General features: G+C 49.6%; 1 protein-coding gene across 2 annotated transcripts; it reads left to right on the top strand.

The window, feature by feature from the left end:
- The first annotated feature begins 788 nt into the window (after positions 1 to 788).
- Positions 789 to 17592, top strand: hdlbpb (high density lipoprotein binding protein b). Of its 2 annotated transcripts, none has more exons than XM_084690999.1 (28): positions 789 to 916; positions 2448 to 2527; positions 3205 to 3306; positions 3705 to 3856; positions 3967 to 4182; positions 4672 to 4878; positions 5073 to 5288; positions 6245 to 6451; positions 7289 to 7396; positions 7773 to 7877; positions 8943 to 9021; positions 9169 to 9308; positions 9443 to 9547; positions 9666 to 9779; positions 9903 to 9989; positions 10084 to 10215; positions 10497 to 10715; positions 11269 to 11490; positions 11846 to 12064; positions 12959 to 13097; positions 13618 to 13745; positions 13876 to 13980; positions 14104 to 14238; positions 14574 to 14717; positions 14810 to 14989; positions 15092 to 15208; positions 15335 to 15490; positions 15693 to 17592. In XM_084690999.1, exons 3-28 carry the CDS (start codon positions 3231 to 3233, stop codon positions 15783 to 15785), a joined length of 3801 nt encoding a protein of 1266 aa, XP_084547125.1. In that variant the 5' UTR covers positions 789 to 916; positions 2448 to 2527; positions 3205 to 3230; the 3' UTR covers positions 15786 to 17592. The 2 variants fall into 2 exon arrangements, with proteins under 2 accessions (XP_084547125.1, XP_084547126.1); XM_084691000.1 differs by lacking the exon at positions 789 to 916 and adding an exon at positions 2079 to 2145.
- The last annotated feature ends 18 nt before the right edge of the window (positions 17593 to 17610 follow it).

Here is a 17610-nt window from a genome sequence, read left to right as displayed (position 1 = left end):
CAGGTTCATAATTATTTTATTTATTTATGTACGAATGAAAATAACGACACAAAGTTATCATAGATGCTCATTAGCCTACGATCATTGATTTTCTCTATATGAACATGACATGAATTCAAGCCAAATAATTAGCAGGAGCCGTTTATTCTCCGGTTTTGCATTGTCAGTTTGCCATGTAGGCAGAACACTTAAACCAGGCCAATCCGCCGGCGAAACGTAAAATAAAGCACAGGTTTCAATGTAATGGCCACAGTGGATTTGACATGTGACAAACCTGCACCTGATGCCATTTCCATGTTTCTTGTCAAGTACTTCCATCTAGTGTTGGGTTTTGGAATGATCATGCCGGTTGTGTTGCGGGAGAAAACGATAGGCTACTCTTAGGTAAGATGTCCATCACATTATTTTGCATTAATCACACGTATTTCTTCTGCACTATTCGGTGGAATTGGTATTTCTAATATTAAACATATGCACAATATGGATGCATTTATTTAATCAATATTCTACGTATCTGATACATCTTGCAGTGCATGTTTATTATGAATGAGAAGTAGACCCGTCAATCTGAAAAGTTGCAGGCAAAAGCTCATCTGCATTTGGAATTTTAATAACAAACCCCATTCACACAATTTCATGACTTAATTATTAAAGACCGTACGTCACATATTTACGCGTTACAATTCACATTTTAGTACTGAGTAATTACTCAGGAAATGGCATTAGGGTATAGTCCTATTTAACTGGGATGTTCCTCATGCGCAAAGATACTGCGGCTTTTCATCCTCTGTAGGCTGTGTTGGATGGTGGAAGCCCTCCGCTAGACCAATGGCGATCACTGGTGAATGAAGAGAGGGAGCGTGTGCGCCGACACCGACACCTGTCAAATTGCAGTTATTCACTTCCCTCTTGAAAGGTAGGATCTGAATTTCTATGAAACCTTGAACGTTGCTGTGTATGCATAACGAAGACAACCATACCATGTCACGGGGATCTTGCATACCGTTATTATTATTTTATTTTGTATTACTGTAAATGTCAACATAGCTGGCTTGCGACTGCCGAACATGATCTAGCCATCCGGCGTTAGCTTGCTCAGCCAGGATAGGATGATGTACCGTTACCTCAATACCTGACCGCTCTAGCCATCATAATCAGCAAGTCAAGTAACTGCAGACGTTTCTTAGCAATATAACTACATTTAGCTACTAGTTTTACCAATCCGCACCCAAATGATGTAGTAGCTGGCCATACTGTACATAGCTAGATCAACAGTATTAACCGCGGCTTAGGTTTAGCCACTGTTGTGTTGTGCAGATGCATGGAATGGAAATGTTTTTATTGTTTGGTGGTCTTCTCAGCTATGTCTGACTATAGCTATTCATACACACCTAGCGTAGAATTTTGCTGCAAAGATGGGTAGCCCATCACTGATCACTGACCCATGGGTGACTTAATAGCGCGGTCTTAACAACGTCAACAGTGTAGCTTGCTAGCTAACAAGGTTGTTAATCTTGTGGTATGCTTTGTGGACCCAGTTGAGTTAGGCTGTGTTGTGTTGGGCCGCATCGCAACCTGCTACGAGCAAGCTGACGTAAACAAATAACCCAACCCACCTTTCCACCCAGTCTGCAAGCTCTTTGCTACCCATATTATTATTGTCAAGTGCAGTTGCCAATATCCGAAACGATAGGCACGGAATAATATAGGCTAGGGTCTTTTAGCATGCGTGTTTACTATTTAGCTTGACTTCATCCTATTCAAACAATGAGCTGAACTCAATTAATGATAGCTTCCGTTCTCATAACATTTCTGAACTCGTGTGTGGTCCAACGAGGGGTGACTGGTGTGTTTGTGTTCTGTGATGGAATTGTATAGAATTGGTTGCTGGCCACGTACATCCTAGTATTTCTCCTGTCGACGACGGTGTTTGTGTTACGCCTTCATGTTGCATGCTTGAGGTTATTCATGTTTTAAAAGCTGTGTATGCAGTCTGTTTATTCATGCATATCTCTTGTTCATGCGTTGCATGCAGTGCGTGTCTGTGTGGAGGGCTGCAGCCATGGGCATTGCCGACCATAGGGAGTGTGTGCCTTGCGCTCTGCAGGCAGAGGTGCCAATTAGTCCCTCCCGTCCCCAGAGCAGGTTAGCAGAGGCTATCCATAGTGCCTGGCTGCTATTTACCGCTGTCTTCCCTCCTAACCCTACTCACCGAAGCCTGGGGCTGAGCACATCCACAGGGGGTTTAAAAGCTGGGTGCTTGTTTTTGTAGGATTTGTGTAAAAGATAGGGGGGGGGGGGTGAGGTAGCCTGTACTCTTGTGTGTGTCTAGTGGGTTCATGTTTCTCCCCCTTTCCCTAGACCAATCTTCATCAGTGTACAGAAGCCTTTGCTTTGCGAGTGTTTCTATTTTGTTTGAGATGTTTTCCTCCTCCTGCTGCCTCCAGGACCATACCGACATACTAACACTGAAGCGATTACGGTAGCCTTCAACGGGACGGACTCTCTGGTAAACGACCTTTTGCAGGTAAGCATCTGTGAGGTCCAGATAGACTAAAGAGGTTAGCTCATTGGTTTGTCATCGGCCTGATATTTTTCATAGTTCTTTATAAATTGACAATGTATAGTAACTTGTTGAGTACCTCACCAGCTCTTTCCAATACCAATTAAAGTTGTAGTTATCCATCAGACCAGAGTGTCTCTTTGTTTTAAAGGTTTTGAAAAGTGTACTTGAAATGTTTGGAGTGAGCGAACAGTGTATGGATACGTACATACTTGTTACACGGTTGGTATCGAGTTACTAGGAAAGATTTTGATAGTGTTTCAGCTACAGTAACTGCTCTATATTAGGCTTTAGCTATTTGATTTCTTTAGTAGTGTAGTGTGAAGTGTTAATTGGGCCATGCAGGTGCAGAAGGGCCACAGGGGACTCCCCATAAGTAGTGTGGTCACTGCTGGGACTACAGGCCCCAGAGATCCTCTGGAAAAAAAACTACAGAACACACGAAGGATTGCTCTGCCATACATCCCAATGTACTAATTTGTCATATATTTTGTTCGCCTAGGATTGATTCAGATTTGTATTTAGTTGTTTTTGGCCTAGTCTTGCTCATTTAGGAGATCAACTCTTAGGGTATGCTTAAGATATGAACTAATCTAGTTTTTAAAGGTTGAAATCCCTCTTTTTCCCCCATCTGTAATTAGTGGAATAGCGGAATAACTCTTCTACCATGAGCTCAGTGGCTGTGTTGACTCCGGAGAGCTTCGCTGAGCACCGCAGCGGGCTCAAGGACCAGGATATGACCGGTAAGGGCACCAGTGGGGCTATCTGGGTGCTTCACTAGGAAGGGGTTCAAATGGCGGAGGCCTCATCTACCGCCTAGAAGGGCATTTCACAAAATCGTTTGCTGATTTAGCCCATCTTATATTCTCCTCCCTCCCTCCCTCCCTCCCTCCCTCCCTCCCTCCCTCCCTCCCTCCCTCCCTCCCTCCCTCCCTCCCTCCCTCCCTCCCTCCCTCCCTCCCTCCCTCCCTCCCTCCCTCCCTCCCTCCCTCCCTCCCTCCCTCCCTCCCTCCCTCCCTCCCTCCCTCCCTCCCTCCCTCCCTCCCTCCCTCCCTCCCTCCCTCCCTCCCTCCCTCCCTCCCTCCCTCCCTCCCTCCCTCCCTCCCTCCCTCCCTCCCTCCCTCCCTCCCTCCCTCCCTAGGGGGTGTACCAGAGGATGAAGCCTACATCCCCACCTACCTGGAGGCCTTCCCTCCCCTGCCAGAGAAAGGGGCCCCTGGGGACAAGGCTGGGGAGCCGGCAGGAGCCTGGAGCAGCAAGATCAGGCCCATCAAAGCCTCAGTCATCACCCAGGTCACACACACACACACACGACAAATTCATTCACTCACATCGGTATGAAACCCCTTCTGGAATTTACCGTCCATAAACCTTCCTTTGATCACCTCCTGGCCCTCATGCAGGTGTTCCACGTGCCCCTGGAGGAGCGGCGCTACAAGGATAACAGCCAGTTTGGGGAGGGCGAGGAGGCCAAGGTGTGTCTGGACATCATGCAGAGGACCGGGGCTCACATCGAGCTGTCTCTGTCCAAGGACCAGGGGCTCTCCATCATGGTGACCGGAAAACTGGACTCGGTCATGAAGGCCCGCAAGGAAATTGTGGCACGGCTACAGACACAGGTGGGGGGGCCTGGCTGTTGGTTCAGCTCAGGACTAGCATAAATGACAGCGCAGTGTGCAACTGGCTCAACCCCCCTTCCCCCCCCCCCCCCTCTCTGACCAATGTGAACCTCTTTTTCATTTCAATAAATATAGTTTTAAAGACTGCTTGTGAAAAGTGGAGCAAGCGATGATTGCACCTCTCGAGTGTTTTCTTCTGAGAATGCCGGTCAAATCACAAGATTCGCAGTCTGGTGTTTGAGCAGAAAATGCATGTTCTGGATGTCCTTTCCCTCCTCTCACACACACACACCAATCTAGGATCCTGTTTACTGAACTCAGCACTAAAAGTGAAGCTGAAGCACAATCTACTCTGCTGATTTGTGTGTGTGTGTACCACCACAGTTGTCACGTGGGGTATCTTTTCCTGTGTAGGCCTTGTACGGTCTTCTGTCGGGGAACTCGAAGTATAGTTCTCACTTCGGAGTCGTTGGGTTTTCTCGTTTGCAGGCTTCTGCGTCGGTGGCCATCCCCAAGGAGCATCACCGCTTCGTCGTCGGCAAGAACGGCGAGAAGCTGCAGGAGCTGGAGCTGAGGACCGCCACCAAGATCGCCATCCCGCGGCCGGACGACGTCAGCACCAACATCCGCATCACGGGCACCAAGGAGGGCATTGAGAAGGCCCGCCACGAGATCCTGCTCATCTCAGCTGAGCAGGTTAGAACCATTGGTGGTCGCTATTGTTGTCGACGGCAAGGGATACTGGTAACATCGAAACATCACGAGATGGACAGTTCCGTGCATGCAACGCTTCCCCCGGGAGGGTTTGCTATCGTGTGGCGATCTATCGCACGATAATCGCCTACTGCGACCAAACCTCTGTTCGACAAACCTGTGCCCCCCCCCCCCAGGACAAACGAGCGGTGGAGCGTCTCTCCCTGGAGAAGGCCTTCCACCCCTTCATCGCCGGCGCCCACAACCGCCTGGTGCAGGAGCTGAGCCAGGAGACCGGTGCCCGGATCAGCATCCCTCCACCCAGTCTGCACAAGGACGAGATAGTCATCACCGGAGAGAAGGAGGCCGTGGCTCTCGCCATCGCCCGCATCCGTGCCATCTACGATGACAAGGTGGGTGTTTGTTTTTTTAAATTTTTTACTGTAGGGATTTTTTTCATGAAGTGGTCTTGTTTGACTTCCATTCTGGGCAACACATGTCCTCACAATGATAGGGAAACATGAAAAACTTGACCTTGTTTTGGAGTTTCAGAGATAGTGTTAGGGATCAAATTACGTTAAGGGTTAAGGTTAGTGCTCAGTGGTTAGAGGCAACACAATTTTGAATGGAAGTGAATGGTCGGGCCCCACTCGGATAGCAAAACAAACTTGTGTGTGTTTGTACATCCCTGTGTGTTTGTACACAGACTATGTAAGCCATGAAAAGGGCATGGTCTTGGAAAGAGGGATGGATTGATAGAACACAGAGGTAATGTTTTGATGCTCCTATAGGACAGGGGGGTGGTAGTGTTGATTACTGAGCCGGGCAGAGATAATGAGAAAATTGGATTTGAGCCGAGAACAGGATGGGAATTCTAATGATATTTGGTGCTCAGATTGGAGACAGAAGACTCATCTCCTCCCCGTTCCCTCCTCTTGTCCGCACTGTCCTTTCGCAATCTCTTGCCATCGCTCGCCCTCCGCCTCCTTCCTCCTCCCTCCCTCAATCACTCCCCCTCCTTGCCACGTCTCTTCTACTCCTCTTGTATATGTCGTTGTATATGTTGTATATGTATATGTGGCTCTCTGTGGCTAACTTGTGTTTTGTCCTCGCTGTTCCTTTTTCTGCTGTTTTGTTCTCTCCATCCCTGCCACCCTCTCTCTCTCTCTCTCTCTCTCTCTCTCTCTCTCCAACTCTGTTTTGCCTTTTTGGTCTTTCCCCTCCTCTTCTTACTGTTCGGTCCTTTCTCTCGCTCTCTCGCTCTCGCTCGCTCGCTCTCACTATCTCGCTGTTTCTCTCTCTCTCTTGCTCTTTCTCCTTCCTCCCCCCGTACCTCTCTCCCTCACCCCCCGCCCCGCCCCGCCCGCAGAAGAGGAAAACCACCACCATCTCAGTGGAGGTGAAGAAGTCGCAGCACAAGTACATCGTGGGGCCCAAGGGCAACACCCTGCATGAGATCATGGAGGCCACGGGCGTCTCAGTGGAGATGCCTCCCCTGGACTCTGGCTCTGAGACCATCATCCTGAGGGGGGAGCCTGACAAGCTTGGCCCCGCCCTGACGCAAGTCTATGCCAAGGTGAGAGAGGGGGATCGTGCGAGGCTGCGAGAGAGAACCGTGTAGAAATGATCAATGAGCTAATGATTGGATAGTTAAGCCTGACCCTGTTATTGACTGTCTGCCATAAAGGTGTAACGGTTCATGAAATCGACGGTTTGGTTCGATATAGAGGTGTCCTGGTGCGGTACTTTTTGAAAAAAAGAATGAATGCCAGAGAAATGTCCTTGAATGTTGATCATCTTTATTATCAGCTTTATATTTACTTTTTATTTTTGACTTTGAACAGTGATGGAGCTATATCTGAGCCATCTTCTGAGGTATCGTCTTAGCAGCATGTATAACTGAAACAGTTGGTCATAATTGCATTGAGCTAGCTTAGCGTAGACGTGCCTCCCAGCCTGTCATGGTTTGAGTGTTTTTCTTCAGGGATGGGAGAGGCAGACACCACTTTGCCTTTTAAAGTCGTTTACTCTGTCTTGTTAAGCGCAGAGATGAGAACATTGTATTTCACACAATTGAAGCTTTCATTTTCCCAACGTAACGGGATTAGTCCAATGCATCGTTCGGCTTGCGTGGGTACGAAACCGAAAAGCCTCGCACTGAACGACTCGAACGTGTGCATCGTTAGACCCCAAGTCTGAAACGCCTGCAGGACCGTTAGCCTGATGATTCATGTGCCGCCGTATGTGCGGGCCTCAAGACGACGCGGGCCAGACAGCCTTTCCTTTCTTTGGTTTATTCTCTCCTCTTTCCCCCCCCCCCCCATTTGTGGCCTTTCCTTTCTTCGGGTCACGATGGTCACTGCTCTTTCCCCCTCTCTCTCTCTCTCTCTCTCTCTCCCCCTGGGATCTGCAGGCCAAGAGCGTGATGGTGGTGGAGGTGACCGCCCCCGCGTGGCTCCATCGCTTCATCATCGGCAAGAAAGGACAGAACATCGGACGCATCACGCAGCAGCTACCCAGGGTGAGGGAGGGCAAGGAGGGGACGCAAGAGCCCCAGTTGAAAGGGAGGCGAAAACGGAGGTGGGGAAAGGGAAGGCAGAGAGGGGCGGCTCGCGGAGGCTAAGACGAGGAGGAGACACGAGGGAGATGAAATATGCGGCGTGGGAGGGAGATGATTGGGCGAGGATAGGTTGATTATTTACCTATTGAATTTCACATAGAAAGCTTCCATGCACTGAAGAACTTAAAAACGTCCTCTCTTACCTGACCAACACGGAAAACCCTTCCCTTGGCTGCCATATGGAGGAGATTAAGGGAGGTGACTAAGTCGTTTGACCTGACCTCTGAACCTGTGTATGTGTGTGTTTGTGTGTGTGTGTGTGTGTGTGTGTGTGTAGGTTCATATTGAGTTTACGGACGGCGAGGAGAGGATCAGTCTGGAAGGGCCTACAGAGGAGGTGGAGCAGGCCCAGACCCAGATCCAGGACATCATCAACGACCTGGTCAGTAGAACCTGTATTGACACCCTGTAGCACAGCAAGCTGCCCATGCCTCAGTAACAACAACTACAACATCCCCCCCCCTAAATAAAGCTGCGTTACAGAATCTGTAGTTTCAGTTGTTTTAAAGCTCTAAAGCAGAATAACAAAAAGAGTACGGGGGAGATTTAAGTCTACTTTTAGACTAACATTATAATAAGCTCTAACCCCCGTATTTTTCTCAGTGTTTGTTGGAATACTGTTGGAAAACTGTTCCAAGCATACTGACAACTAATGACTATCAGTATGCTTCTCAAAATTGCAATTTCCTTATAGCAAATAACTGTTACCTAAGAAACATTGAAGATTAAATGTTCTCTTGGCTTAACATGTTGCCTGGAAACTGTTTGCATCAACCTGCAGGCTCTATTTGGAGAGAAAAATGCTCACTTCCAACTTAAAACCTCGAATTATATTAATACTAGGTTGTTCAACCAAAATGACCGGGGTAAATCGAACCGTAAAGGCAGAAATGATTTGTCCCTTGGTGTGTGTCAAGGGCGTGACGATCTAGAGAACTTGGCAGTGGTTGAAGTTGAAATGTAACAGGTGTATTGTTCGGTGCCCAAGGACGTGCAGTCTCGTCTGCGGAGCTGTTTCGATGTGCGATTCACAAGAAACAAATATATAAACGCGGTTGCTACCATGTTGAGCTGCACTAAGCAATGTTCCCGTTGATCTCACAAGCACCAACATGCACTGCATTAACGATGCAAACTGCTAATCCAAAGGACTAATATAACTAATATTATTCAGAATCAGAAGGGATTTTAACTGTAATATTGTGTTTTTTAGTTCTTCAACCAAATCAGTTCTTCAACCAAAACCAAAGAATGTATTAAAGGGACCCTGCATGAGCAACATACAACAAACAATGAGATGCATATATTCATGTATTCATTTATTAAATATTTAAAAAAAGTGATGGCTTCCTTGAAGTCAATACCTGAGCTGCAGTTGGAAGTATCTAAGAATGTTTTCTGGTCGTCATGGGAACTGCTCCTGTATGAGAGTACTTTCTGGTTCCAGATGGTGAGGATGGACTACACTGAGGTAAACATCGAACAGCGCTTCCATAGACACCTGATTGGGAAGAACGGGTCAAATAGTGAGTGTGTACTCACACACACACACACACACACACAGTCCTTCAGCTCTGCCTTTGTCGCAACAAACGACCATCCGACCTTGGTGTCCCTTCTTCTCCACTTTCTTCTCCTCCTCGTGTTGTCTCCTCCCTCTCTCCTCACCTCAGTAAACCGGATCAAGGAGCAGTACAAGGTGTCGGTTCGAATCCCCCAGGACACTGACAGGAGCGGGCTGGTCCGCATCGAGGGGGACCCCAAGGGGGTGCAGCTGGCCCGCAGGGAGCTGATCGAGATGGTTCAGAGGATGGTGAGGGCAGCCATTTGGCTGGAATATTCTAGATCCGATGATTTGCATTCGAAGACTATCTGGAACAATTATACTTACATGATGCCCTGAAAAAGAATGCACGATTCACCTGGTGCATCTCTCCTTCTCACCAGGAAAACGAGCGCACCAAAGATCTGATCGTGGAGCAGAAGTTCCACCGCACCATCATCGGCCAGAAGGGGGAGAAGATCAAGGAAGTTCGAGACAAGTTCCCTGAGGTAGACTCTCCGCCTCCCGCCATTCTGACCAATCCCATAGGCACCTGGCTCGTCTGCGTAACAGAAAAGGTTAAAGGGTCAAAGCCTGACGTGTCAGGAACGCCTATGTCACCCTCAGGTCATCATCAACTTCCCCGACCCGGCCCAGAAGAGCGACATTGTGCAGCTTCGAGGGCCCAAGAACGAGGTGGAGAAATGCACCAAGTTTCTCCAGAAGCTCATCGCCGACCTGGTAACGAGATCCCCCGGTCTTAAACCCACCAACCCTATGATGATAGTGAGCTTGTGGCCTTGTTAAATCTCTGTGGTCTCTCTCTCTCTCTCTCTCTGTCTTTCGCTGTCTCTCTCTCTGCAGATAGAGAACAGCTACTCCCTCTCGGTGCCCATCTTCAAACAGTTCCACAAAAACATAATCGGCAAAGGAGGCACCAACATCAAAAAGGTCCGTTTCAAACAGGAAGTTTCAGAAGGGACAATGTCACATTTGGAGGTCCCACCACTTCATGAGTGTGTGTGTGTGTGTGCACGTTCTCCAGATCCGCGAGGAGACCAACACCAAGATCGACCTTCCCACAGAGAACAGTAACTCTGAGATGATCGTCATCACAGGCAGGAAGGTCCACTGTGAGGCAGCCAGGGACAGGATCCTGGCCATCCAAAGAGAACTGGTGAGCAGGAAGTTGATTGCTTGTTTTCTTTTTTTTTCTGGATGTACATATGTCTTGATGATTATCCCCCTTTCCCTCTCTGCCTCTGCCTCTGCCTCTGCCTCTGCCTCTGCCTCTGCCTCTGCCTCTGCCTCTGCCTCTGCCTCTGCCTCTGCCTCTGCCCTTCCCTCCCTCCCTCCCTCCCTCCCTCCCTCCCTCCCTCCCTCCCTCCCTCCCTCCCTCCCTCCCTCCCTCCCTCCCTCCCTCCCCCCCCCCCCCCCTCCCTCCCTCCCTCCCTCCAGGCCAACATCAAAGAGATGGAGGTGACCATTCCCGCCAAGCTCCACAACTCTCTGATTGGCTCCAAGGGCTGCCTGGTGCGCTCCGTCATGGAGGAGTGCGGGGGGGTCCACATCCACTTCCCCTTTGAGGGCTCCGGCTCCGACAGGGTCACTATCCGGGGGCCCGCCGGGGAGGTGGAGCGAGCAAAGAGACAGCTGCTCCAGCTGGCTGAGGAGAAGGTGAGGGTGAGGGTGAGAGGAGGAGAGGTAGAGGGAGAGGGAGGAGAGGAGAGGAGGAGAGGGAGATGAAGAGGGAGAGGAGAAGAGAAGGAGTTGAGAGGGATGACTGAAGCTGCCACATGAGGAGACGGTGGGATGTGAGAAATGGGAAGAAAGAAATGAGGGAGTGGGTCCAAGACATTGAATATAAAGAGGAACAATCTGGAAAGAGAGAGTGGTGAAGGATTTTTCTGAGGAGTTGACTCTGTGAAATAGACAGACTACATTCACCCTGCATGCTAAGTTTGCATTTATTGCTCAGATCCGATGTCTTGGGCTGTTCACATTATTTTGCCTGCCTGTGGAATGGGTCCCATACATTTTTTGTTGTTATTATTTATAGTGGAGTGCAAAACAAAAATCAGATTTGGGCAACGTTTCACCTGCAGTCTGATTGCAGCCTTAGAGAGAGAGAAAGAGCTTCATTCTTCCTTTTCCATTTCCTACACACCACCCTATCTCACCCCCCCCCCCCCCTCCGTTCTCTCTCCCTGTCTTCTTTAAACCTCTTCAGCAAGTCAACAACTTCACCACAGAGCTGCTGGCCAAGCCCGAGTACCACAAGTTCCTGATTGGGCGGGGCGGGGCCAACATCCGGCGGGTGCGGGACCGCACGGGCGCCCGCATCATCTTCCCCTCGCCGGACGACTCGGAGCAGGAGCTCATCACCATCGTGGGGCGCGAGGAGGCCGTGCGACTCGCCCAGAAGGAACTGGAGACGCTGGTCCAAAACCTGGTACAGACCAGCCCAAGTCATCATCTGTGACTGTCTGTGGAACTTAACGAGCTAAAAACAAATCGTAGGCATCTGCTTTTAGATAAATGATAACCCACTAAATATAATCCGTTCATTATTAGCTTTAATACCATTTATAATACAGGTATTTTTGCCTTTAACCCAGTTCCCCCAGGACGCTTCCTCTGTTGATAGAACACTCATGTTTGAATCCTTCAAAGTTTAACGCTGACGCACTTATGGCATCGAAAACCACAACAACCCGCCATTTTGTAAACGCTTTGTAGAAAAAGGTCAGGAACACCTCATAATATTAAATGACTGTGTTCCCTGTCAATACTCACCCCCCCCCCAGGATGACGTGGTGGAGGACAGCATGGTGGTGGAGGCGCGTCACCACCGTCACTTTGTGTGCAGGCGGGGCCAGGTGCTGCGGGAGCTGGCCGAGGAGTACGGCGGCGTGGCCGTCAGCTTCCCCCGCACCGGCACGCACAGCGAGCGCGTCACCCTGAAGGGGGCCAAGGACTGTGTGGAGGCGGCCAAGAGACGCATCCAGGAGATCATAGAGGACCTGGTGAGGGCGGAGAGAGGTGTGTGTGTGTGTGAGAGGGAGAGAGAGAGAGAGAGAGAGTAGGAAAAGAGGTAGGGAAAGGGGGGAGGGAGATTGAGAGAGGGAGGGAGGGAGAACAGACAGACAAGGAATTCAATCATTTATTTAAAAAATGATTTAAAAAGACACATTTCAGACCATCAAGTCAGCAGAAAAACCAGACAAGGCCTATGTTGACTGAGTGTAATGAGGGAGGGAGGGAGGGAGGGAGGGAGGGAGGGAGGGAGGGAGGGAGGGAGGGAGGGAGGGAGGGAGGGAGGGAGGGAGGGAGGGAGGGAGGGAGGGAGGGAGGGAGGGAGGGAGGGAGGGAGGGAGGGAGGGAGGGAGGGAGGGAGGGAGGGAGGAGAACTAACAGATGAATGCAAGGTGCTGTTTTGGCTGACTGTGTACACCAGGGTTTTCCCAGGGGTAACAAAGCATTCTATAGGACGTTGTGTGACTTTCTATCTAATAAGGATATATTGCCCATTGCCGCAGCCCGTAAGTGCATTTCACAAAAGGCTCTGTGATATTTGGGCAACAGTGACCTCTATTGTCGAATCGTATTTTCAAATGTCGCATTTCGAATCGTTAATGGCCATAACTATCTAATGATTTATTTTTGCTGTCCAATCACAATAATGATTCAGGGTCCTGCTCTCTTTTACAAAACACCTCTCCTTGGGGGGTTTATGGATGACTGGCATACAAAAGAAAACAGGTCGCAGTAGTAGTAGTAGTTCGCAGTAGCAAACGACTGAAAACCCTGGTCTACACGGTGTCGATCTCTCACTTTCCATCTTTTTCCTTCTTTCTCCTCCTTCCTTTCCTCTCTTCCCTTCCCCCACACCCTCTGTGCCCCCCCCCCCCCCCCACCAGGAGGCCCAGGTGAGTGTGGATGTAGCAGTGCCCCAGAGGTACCACAGGGCCCTCATGGGTCCTAAAGGCTGCCGGATCCAGCAGATCACCAGGGACCACGAGGTCCAGATCAAGTTCCCAGAGAGGGATGACAGCACAGGTCAGACCTCAACACTGCACCAGCTTCCTCCTGCTGTCTCTCTCCTTTATTTTCCCTTTCTTTCTTTTTTAAATTCTCATGTATGCATTTCGAATAAGAGAAACGGACACTTTGAAACTACACCACAGCAGCTTTATAAGTATGATTTTTTTCTGTAAAAAAATAACAATAACAATCTGGTTTTGTCCCCTGTAAACATGTTGTGTAAGATAATGAGGTGATCAGAGTTGTTTACAGAAGCAACACAGACAGCTCAGTGCCAGTGGACCGTCAATTTATCATTTTGGTGCAGCCCGCTACTTTCTAGCCAATGATGTTCCAGTAATCCTGTTCCAGCCAATCAGTCCTTCCTCCTTCGTTTATTTTGTGAAACCACTGTCACTCCAACTCGAGCTGGAGGAAGGTCCCGACGAGGGACTGGAGGGCGCTGTTTTTCGCATGAGACTTGTTTGTACAGGGAGTCACCTATCGCAGGTTTAAGACGTTGACCTCTGCTGCGGTTGCCACGGTGCCGTCCTAGGTCAGGAGCCCCCGCCCCAGGAGAACGGCGACGCCAGCCCGGAGGGGGAGTTTGTCCCCCGCAAGTGTGACATCATCGTCATCTCTGGGAGGGTGGAGAAGTGTGATCTGGCCAGGGCAGCCCTGATGGTACTCCCCTTTTTGTCATCGTCTCACTATTTCCCTTCTTATCTGTCAAACTGATATTCTCTCCATGACTATATTCTTCACCTCGCGGTACCTGTATGTCATTGTTGTTTTCCACCTCTCCCCTCTCCAGGCCCTGGTCCCGGTCACAGTGGACGTGGAGGTGTCGTACGACCTCCACCGCTACATCATCGGCCAGAAGGGCATCGGCATCCGCAAGATGATGGAGGAGTACGAGGTGAGAAGCAACGGCGCCCCCCTCTGGTCACACTGCAGGAGGCAGGCCCCAAGTGGAGCTGCATCGTCACTGGGGATCATATGAAATGGCCAACTGTGTGTGTGTGTGTGTGTGTGTGGGCAGGTGAACATATGGGTGCCCCAGCCCGAGCAGCAGTGGGATGTGATCAAGGTGACGGGGCAGGACGCCAACGTGGAGAGAGCCAGGCTGGGCCTGCTGGAGAGGGTGAAGGAGCTGCAGGCTGAGCAGGAGGACAGGGTAGCTACACACACACACACACACACAGTAACTAACACACACACACACACCCAGTCACTCACACACACACAGTCACTCACAAACACACAGTCACTAACACACACACACACACAGTCACTCACAAACACAGTCACTAACACACACACACACACAGTCACTCACAAACAGTCACTCACAAACACACAGTCACTAACACACACAGTCACTCACACACACACAGTCACTCACGCACACACAAATAAACCCACTCGCGAATGTTCACAAACACACGCTGACGTTAGCATCGAACTCGTCCGCAAACTCTCTCTAACCTCCTCACTGTTCGTGCCCTGCAGGCTCTGAGGAGCTTCAAGGTGATCATCTCGGTAGATCCCAAATTCCACCCCAAGATCATCGGCCGCAAAGGAGCCGTCATCTCCCAGATCCGTAAAGACCACGACGTCAACATCCAGTTCCCCGACAAAGGGGACGAACAACAGGTGTGCGTCTGCCCGCGTGAGCATGTGTTGTCGTCAAAAACGATCGTGTCTTTTTGACACGCGTCGTCATGCGACCCCCCCCCCCCCCCCAGGACGTGATCGTGATCTCGGGGTACGAGCGCAACGCCGAGGAGGCGCGCGCCTCCATCCAGCAGCTGGTGGCGGAGCTGCAGGAGATGGTGAGCCAGGACGTGCGGCTGGACCCCCGCACACACGCGCGCATCATCGGGGCCCGCGGCAAGGCCGTCCGCAAGCTCATGGAGGAGTTCAAGGTAGCTGTGTGTGTGTGTGTGGTGTATGTGTGTGCGTGTGTATGTCCCTTGCTCTCTCGAAAGCGACCCCGACCCTGACCTCTCGTCTCTTCTCGTGTGTAGGTAGATATTCGTTTCCCCCAGCCGGGTTCGGATGAGCCGGACAAAGTGACGGTCACAGGCCTGCCAGAGACGGTGGACAACGCCGTAGACCACCTGCTGAACCTGGAGGAGGAATACGTGAGTAGCCCAGCCTCCTGAAAGAAAGAAAGAAAGAAAGGAAGGAAGGAAGGAAAGGAAGGAAGGAAAGGAAGGATCCGTTTCTCTGTTTGTCCTCATCCTCATGCTCCTTCCCCCAACTCCCAGATGCTGAGTGTGACGGAGACAGAGACCCTGGCCGCCTACATGAAGCCGCCGTCTCGCTACGGCGGGGCGGGGGGCGGCGGTGCGGATGACAACGGCGGGGGGCCGGCCAAAGGCTTCGTGGTGCGGGACGCCCCCTGGAATGTTCCTGGCAGCAAGGTGGGAGGAAGGGGCTGTCTCTGCCTCTCTCTCTCTGTCTGTGTCTCTCTGTCTCTGTCTTTCTCTCTGTCTGTGTCTCTCTGTCTCTGCCTCTCTCTCTTTCTCTGTCTGTCTGTTTTCCCTTCTTAATCAGTCAATCCCCTTCATTTGTCTGTTGATATTCTTACCGGTTTTGAAGTGTCCGTGCTGTGTGGTGTTTCAGGCTCCTGATATGAGCAGTGCTGAGGACTTCCCCACCTTTGGGGCCGGCGTGGCCCCTAAACAGACGTCCGCCTGGGGCCCCAAGAAGTTCTGAGGTGCAGCGGGCTGAAAAGGGAGGAGGGAGAAGAAGGAAAACACATTTTTGCTGCTCACCTTCCTCATCCATTCTTCTCTTTACTCCCCCCACCCCCCTCCCCCTCCCCGTGTGGAGACCAGACCTGTCTCTCTCTCTCCGTCAACCCTCCTTTATTACTCAGAGAAAAACAAGAAGATTTCTGCCTGAATCTCTATACTCTCACCTCTCCTCCGCTGGTGTCTCTGAAGCATTTTGAAGGACTCCTTTTTCCAGGCTGTTTCTCCTCTCCCTCAGTGGAACACCACGACATGGCAGGCACATTTTTCTGAACCGACTCAACCCAGCAAGTACAGTGGTGGTGCAACACAGGATACCAGCATGTGTCAACAGCCATTTTCTTAAAAGAGGAAATCAGCGTTTTTATTTGAGAGCAGGATCGTCCAAGCATTGCCTTGGATTTTTAAGCTGAAAGGAGTTGGCTGTTGTGACTGTGGGGGGTGAATCGTTTTTACTGATATTCTTTTCGTTACGGATTTCACTGGTGTTTTAATGTTAGCTGATTCAAACACATGTAACTTATTCACCAGGTGAAGAATAGAGGGCGATAGAGGGTAGGGCAATGACTCAACGTAAACTTAAACAATACAAAAGGGTGGTTCTCGTTCCCACTGTATTTATTACTGAGCTAAAATAGCTTCTAGTTAGATTTTTGTTTTGTTTCTCCTGACGAGTCTCAAGATGTTAACGTTGGCCTGTTGTTGGAAGGTTGTCACGTCTGTTATTTAACTGTTTGTAACTTTTTGTTTTGACTTCTGAGATCTCACGTTTTTCAAAGCAACTTAGCTTGATGCTTAGAGGAACATTGGCTACTGTGAGGGTTGAAGGTTGAACAGTTGTCATGTTGAAACGTACAAGGAACTTTTCTTGCTATTTATTTATTTATCTATTTATTTATGTTACCCCTCAATTCATTTGAATGACTGTTAGCAAAGTGCTCATCTCAATACAGTTGGACCAATTAATTTATTTCCCTGCTGGCTTTTAACTACCCCCTTTACTACAATCAAAATATGGCAGATTGTCAAATGCAACTTAGCAAAACATTTTGTAATTCCTGCAAGGCACATATGTCTGTGCTTTCGTTGCACAAATGGCTTCTTACCCATTTCTTTGTTCCAGAACGGTCCTGAACATCTCGTACATGTAGAACATTTGCTCAAGTCCCAACCAGCAGAACCACAACCAGAGTCCAACCTTTTCAAACTTCCATGTGCCTGTTGTTGTTAGTGTACAAGGAAAAAAAAAAGCCCAGATTTGGTCCTGTGGAGGGTAAACTTCAGCCCATAATGTCATGACTGTACTGTAGGTTAGGACTGCTGATTGGCCCAGTCTGTAGATTTGTCGTTCCCTTCAACAGGCGGACGAAACAGACTATGCAACCGGACAGAATTTGGTACAGTAGAGAGCTATTAAAGATGTTTATGGAACTATTATGGATGAACAGTTTTAAGCTCTGGGGCGGGGGGGGGTTTGGGACAATCGTCTCTCCAGGTTTGACCTTTGAGCTCTTGTCCCCTCTGTCACGGGACAGCTAAATGAGATGCTGTACATTGACGTTACTGATGTGTGTGTTCGTGTGTTTGTCTGTCACAAAAAGGAAAAGGCAGTTTGTGCTCATGTGAGCCACCGGTTTTTGAAAGAACACACTATTGGCCTTAAAGAAGTAATGACTATACATCATTTTGAGAAGGTGTGATTGAGTAATTATGCAACACTGCAATAATATGTCAGTGACTGGATTTTTCCTACTCCAAATAAAACATCAGAAAAGGAACCAAGACGA

This window comes from Hypomesus nipponensis, chromosome 25, assembly GCF_054491055.1.
Source record: "Hypomesus nipponensis isolate SF chromosome 25, ASM5449105v1, whole genome shotgun sequence".
NCBI classification, from domain to species: domain Eukaryota; kingdom Metazoa; phylum Chordata; class Actinopteri; order Osmeriformes; family Osmeridae; genus Hypomesus; species Hypomesus nipponensis.
Note: the sequence above shows the minus strand (reverse complement) of the source record. Positions and strands in the feature narration are given on the sequence as shown.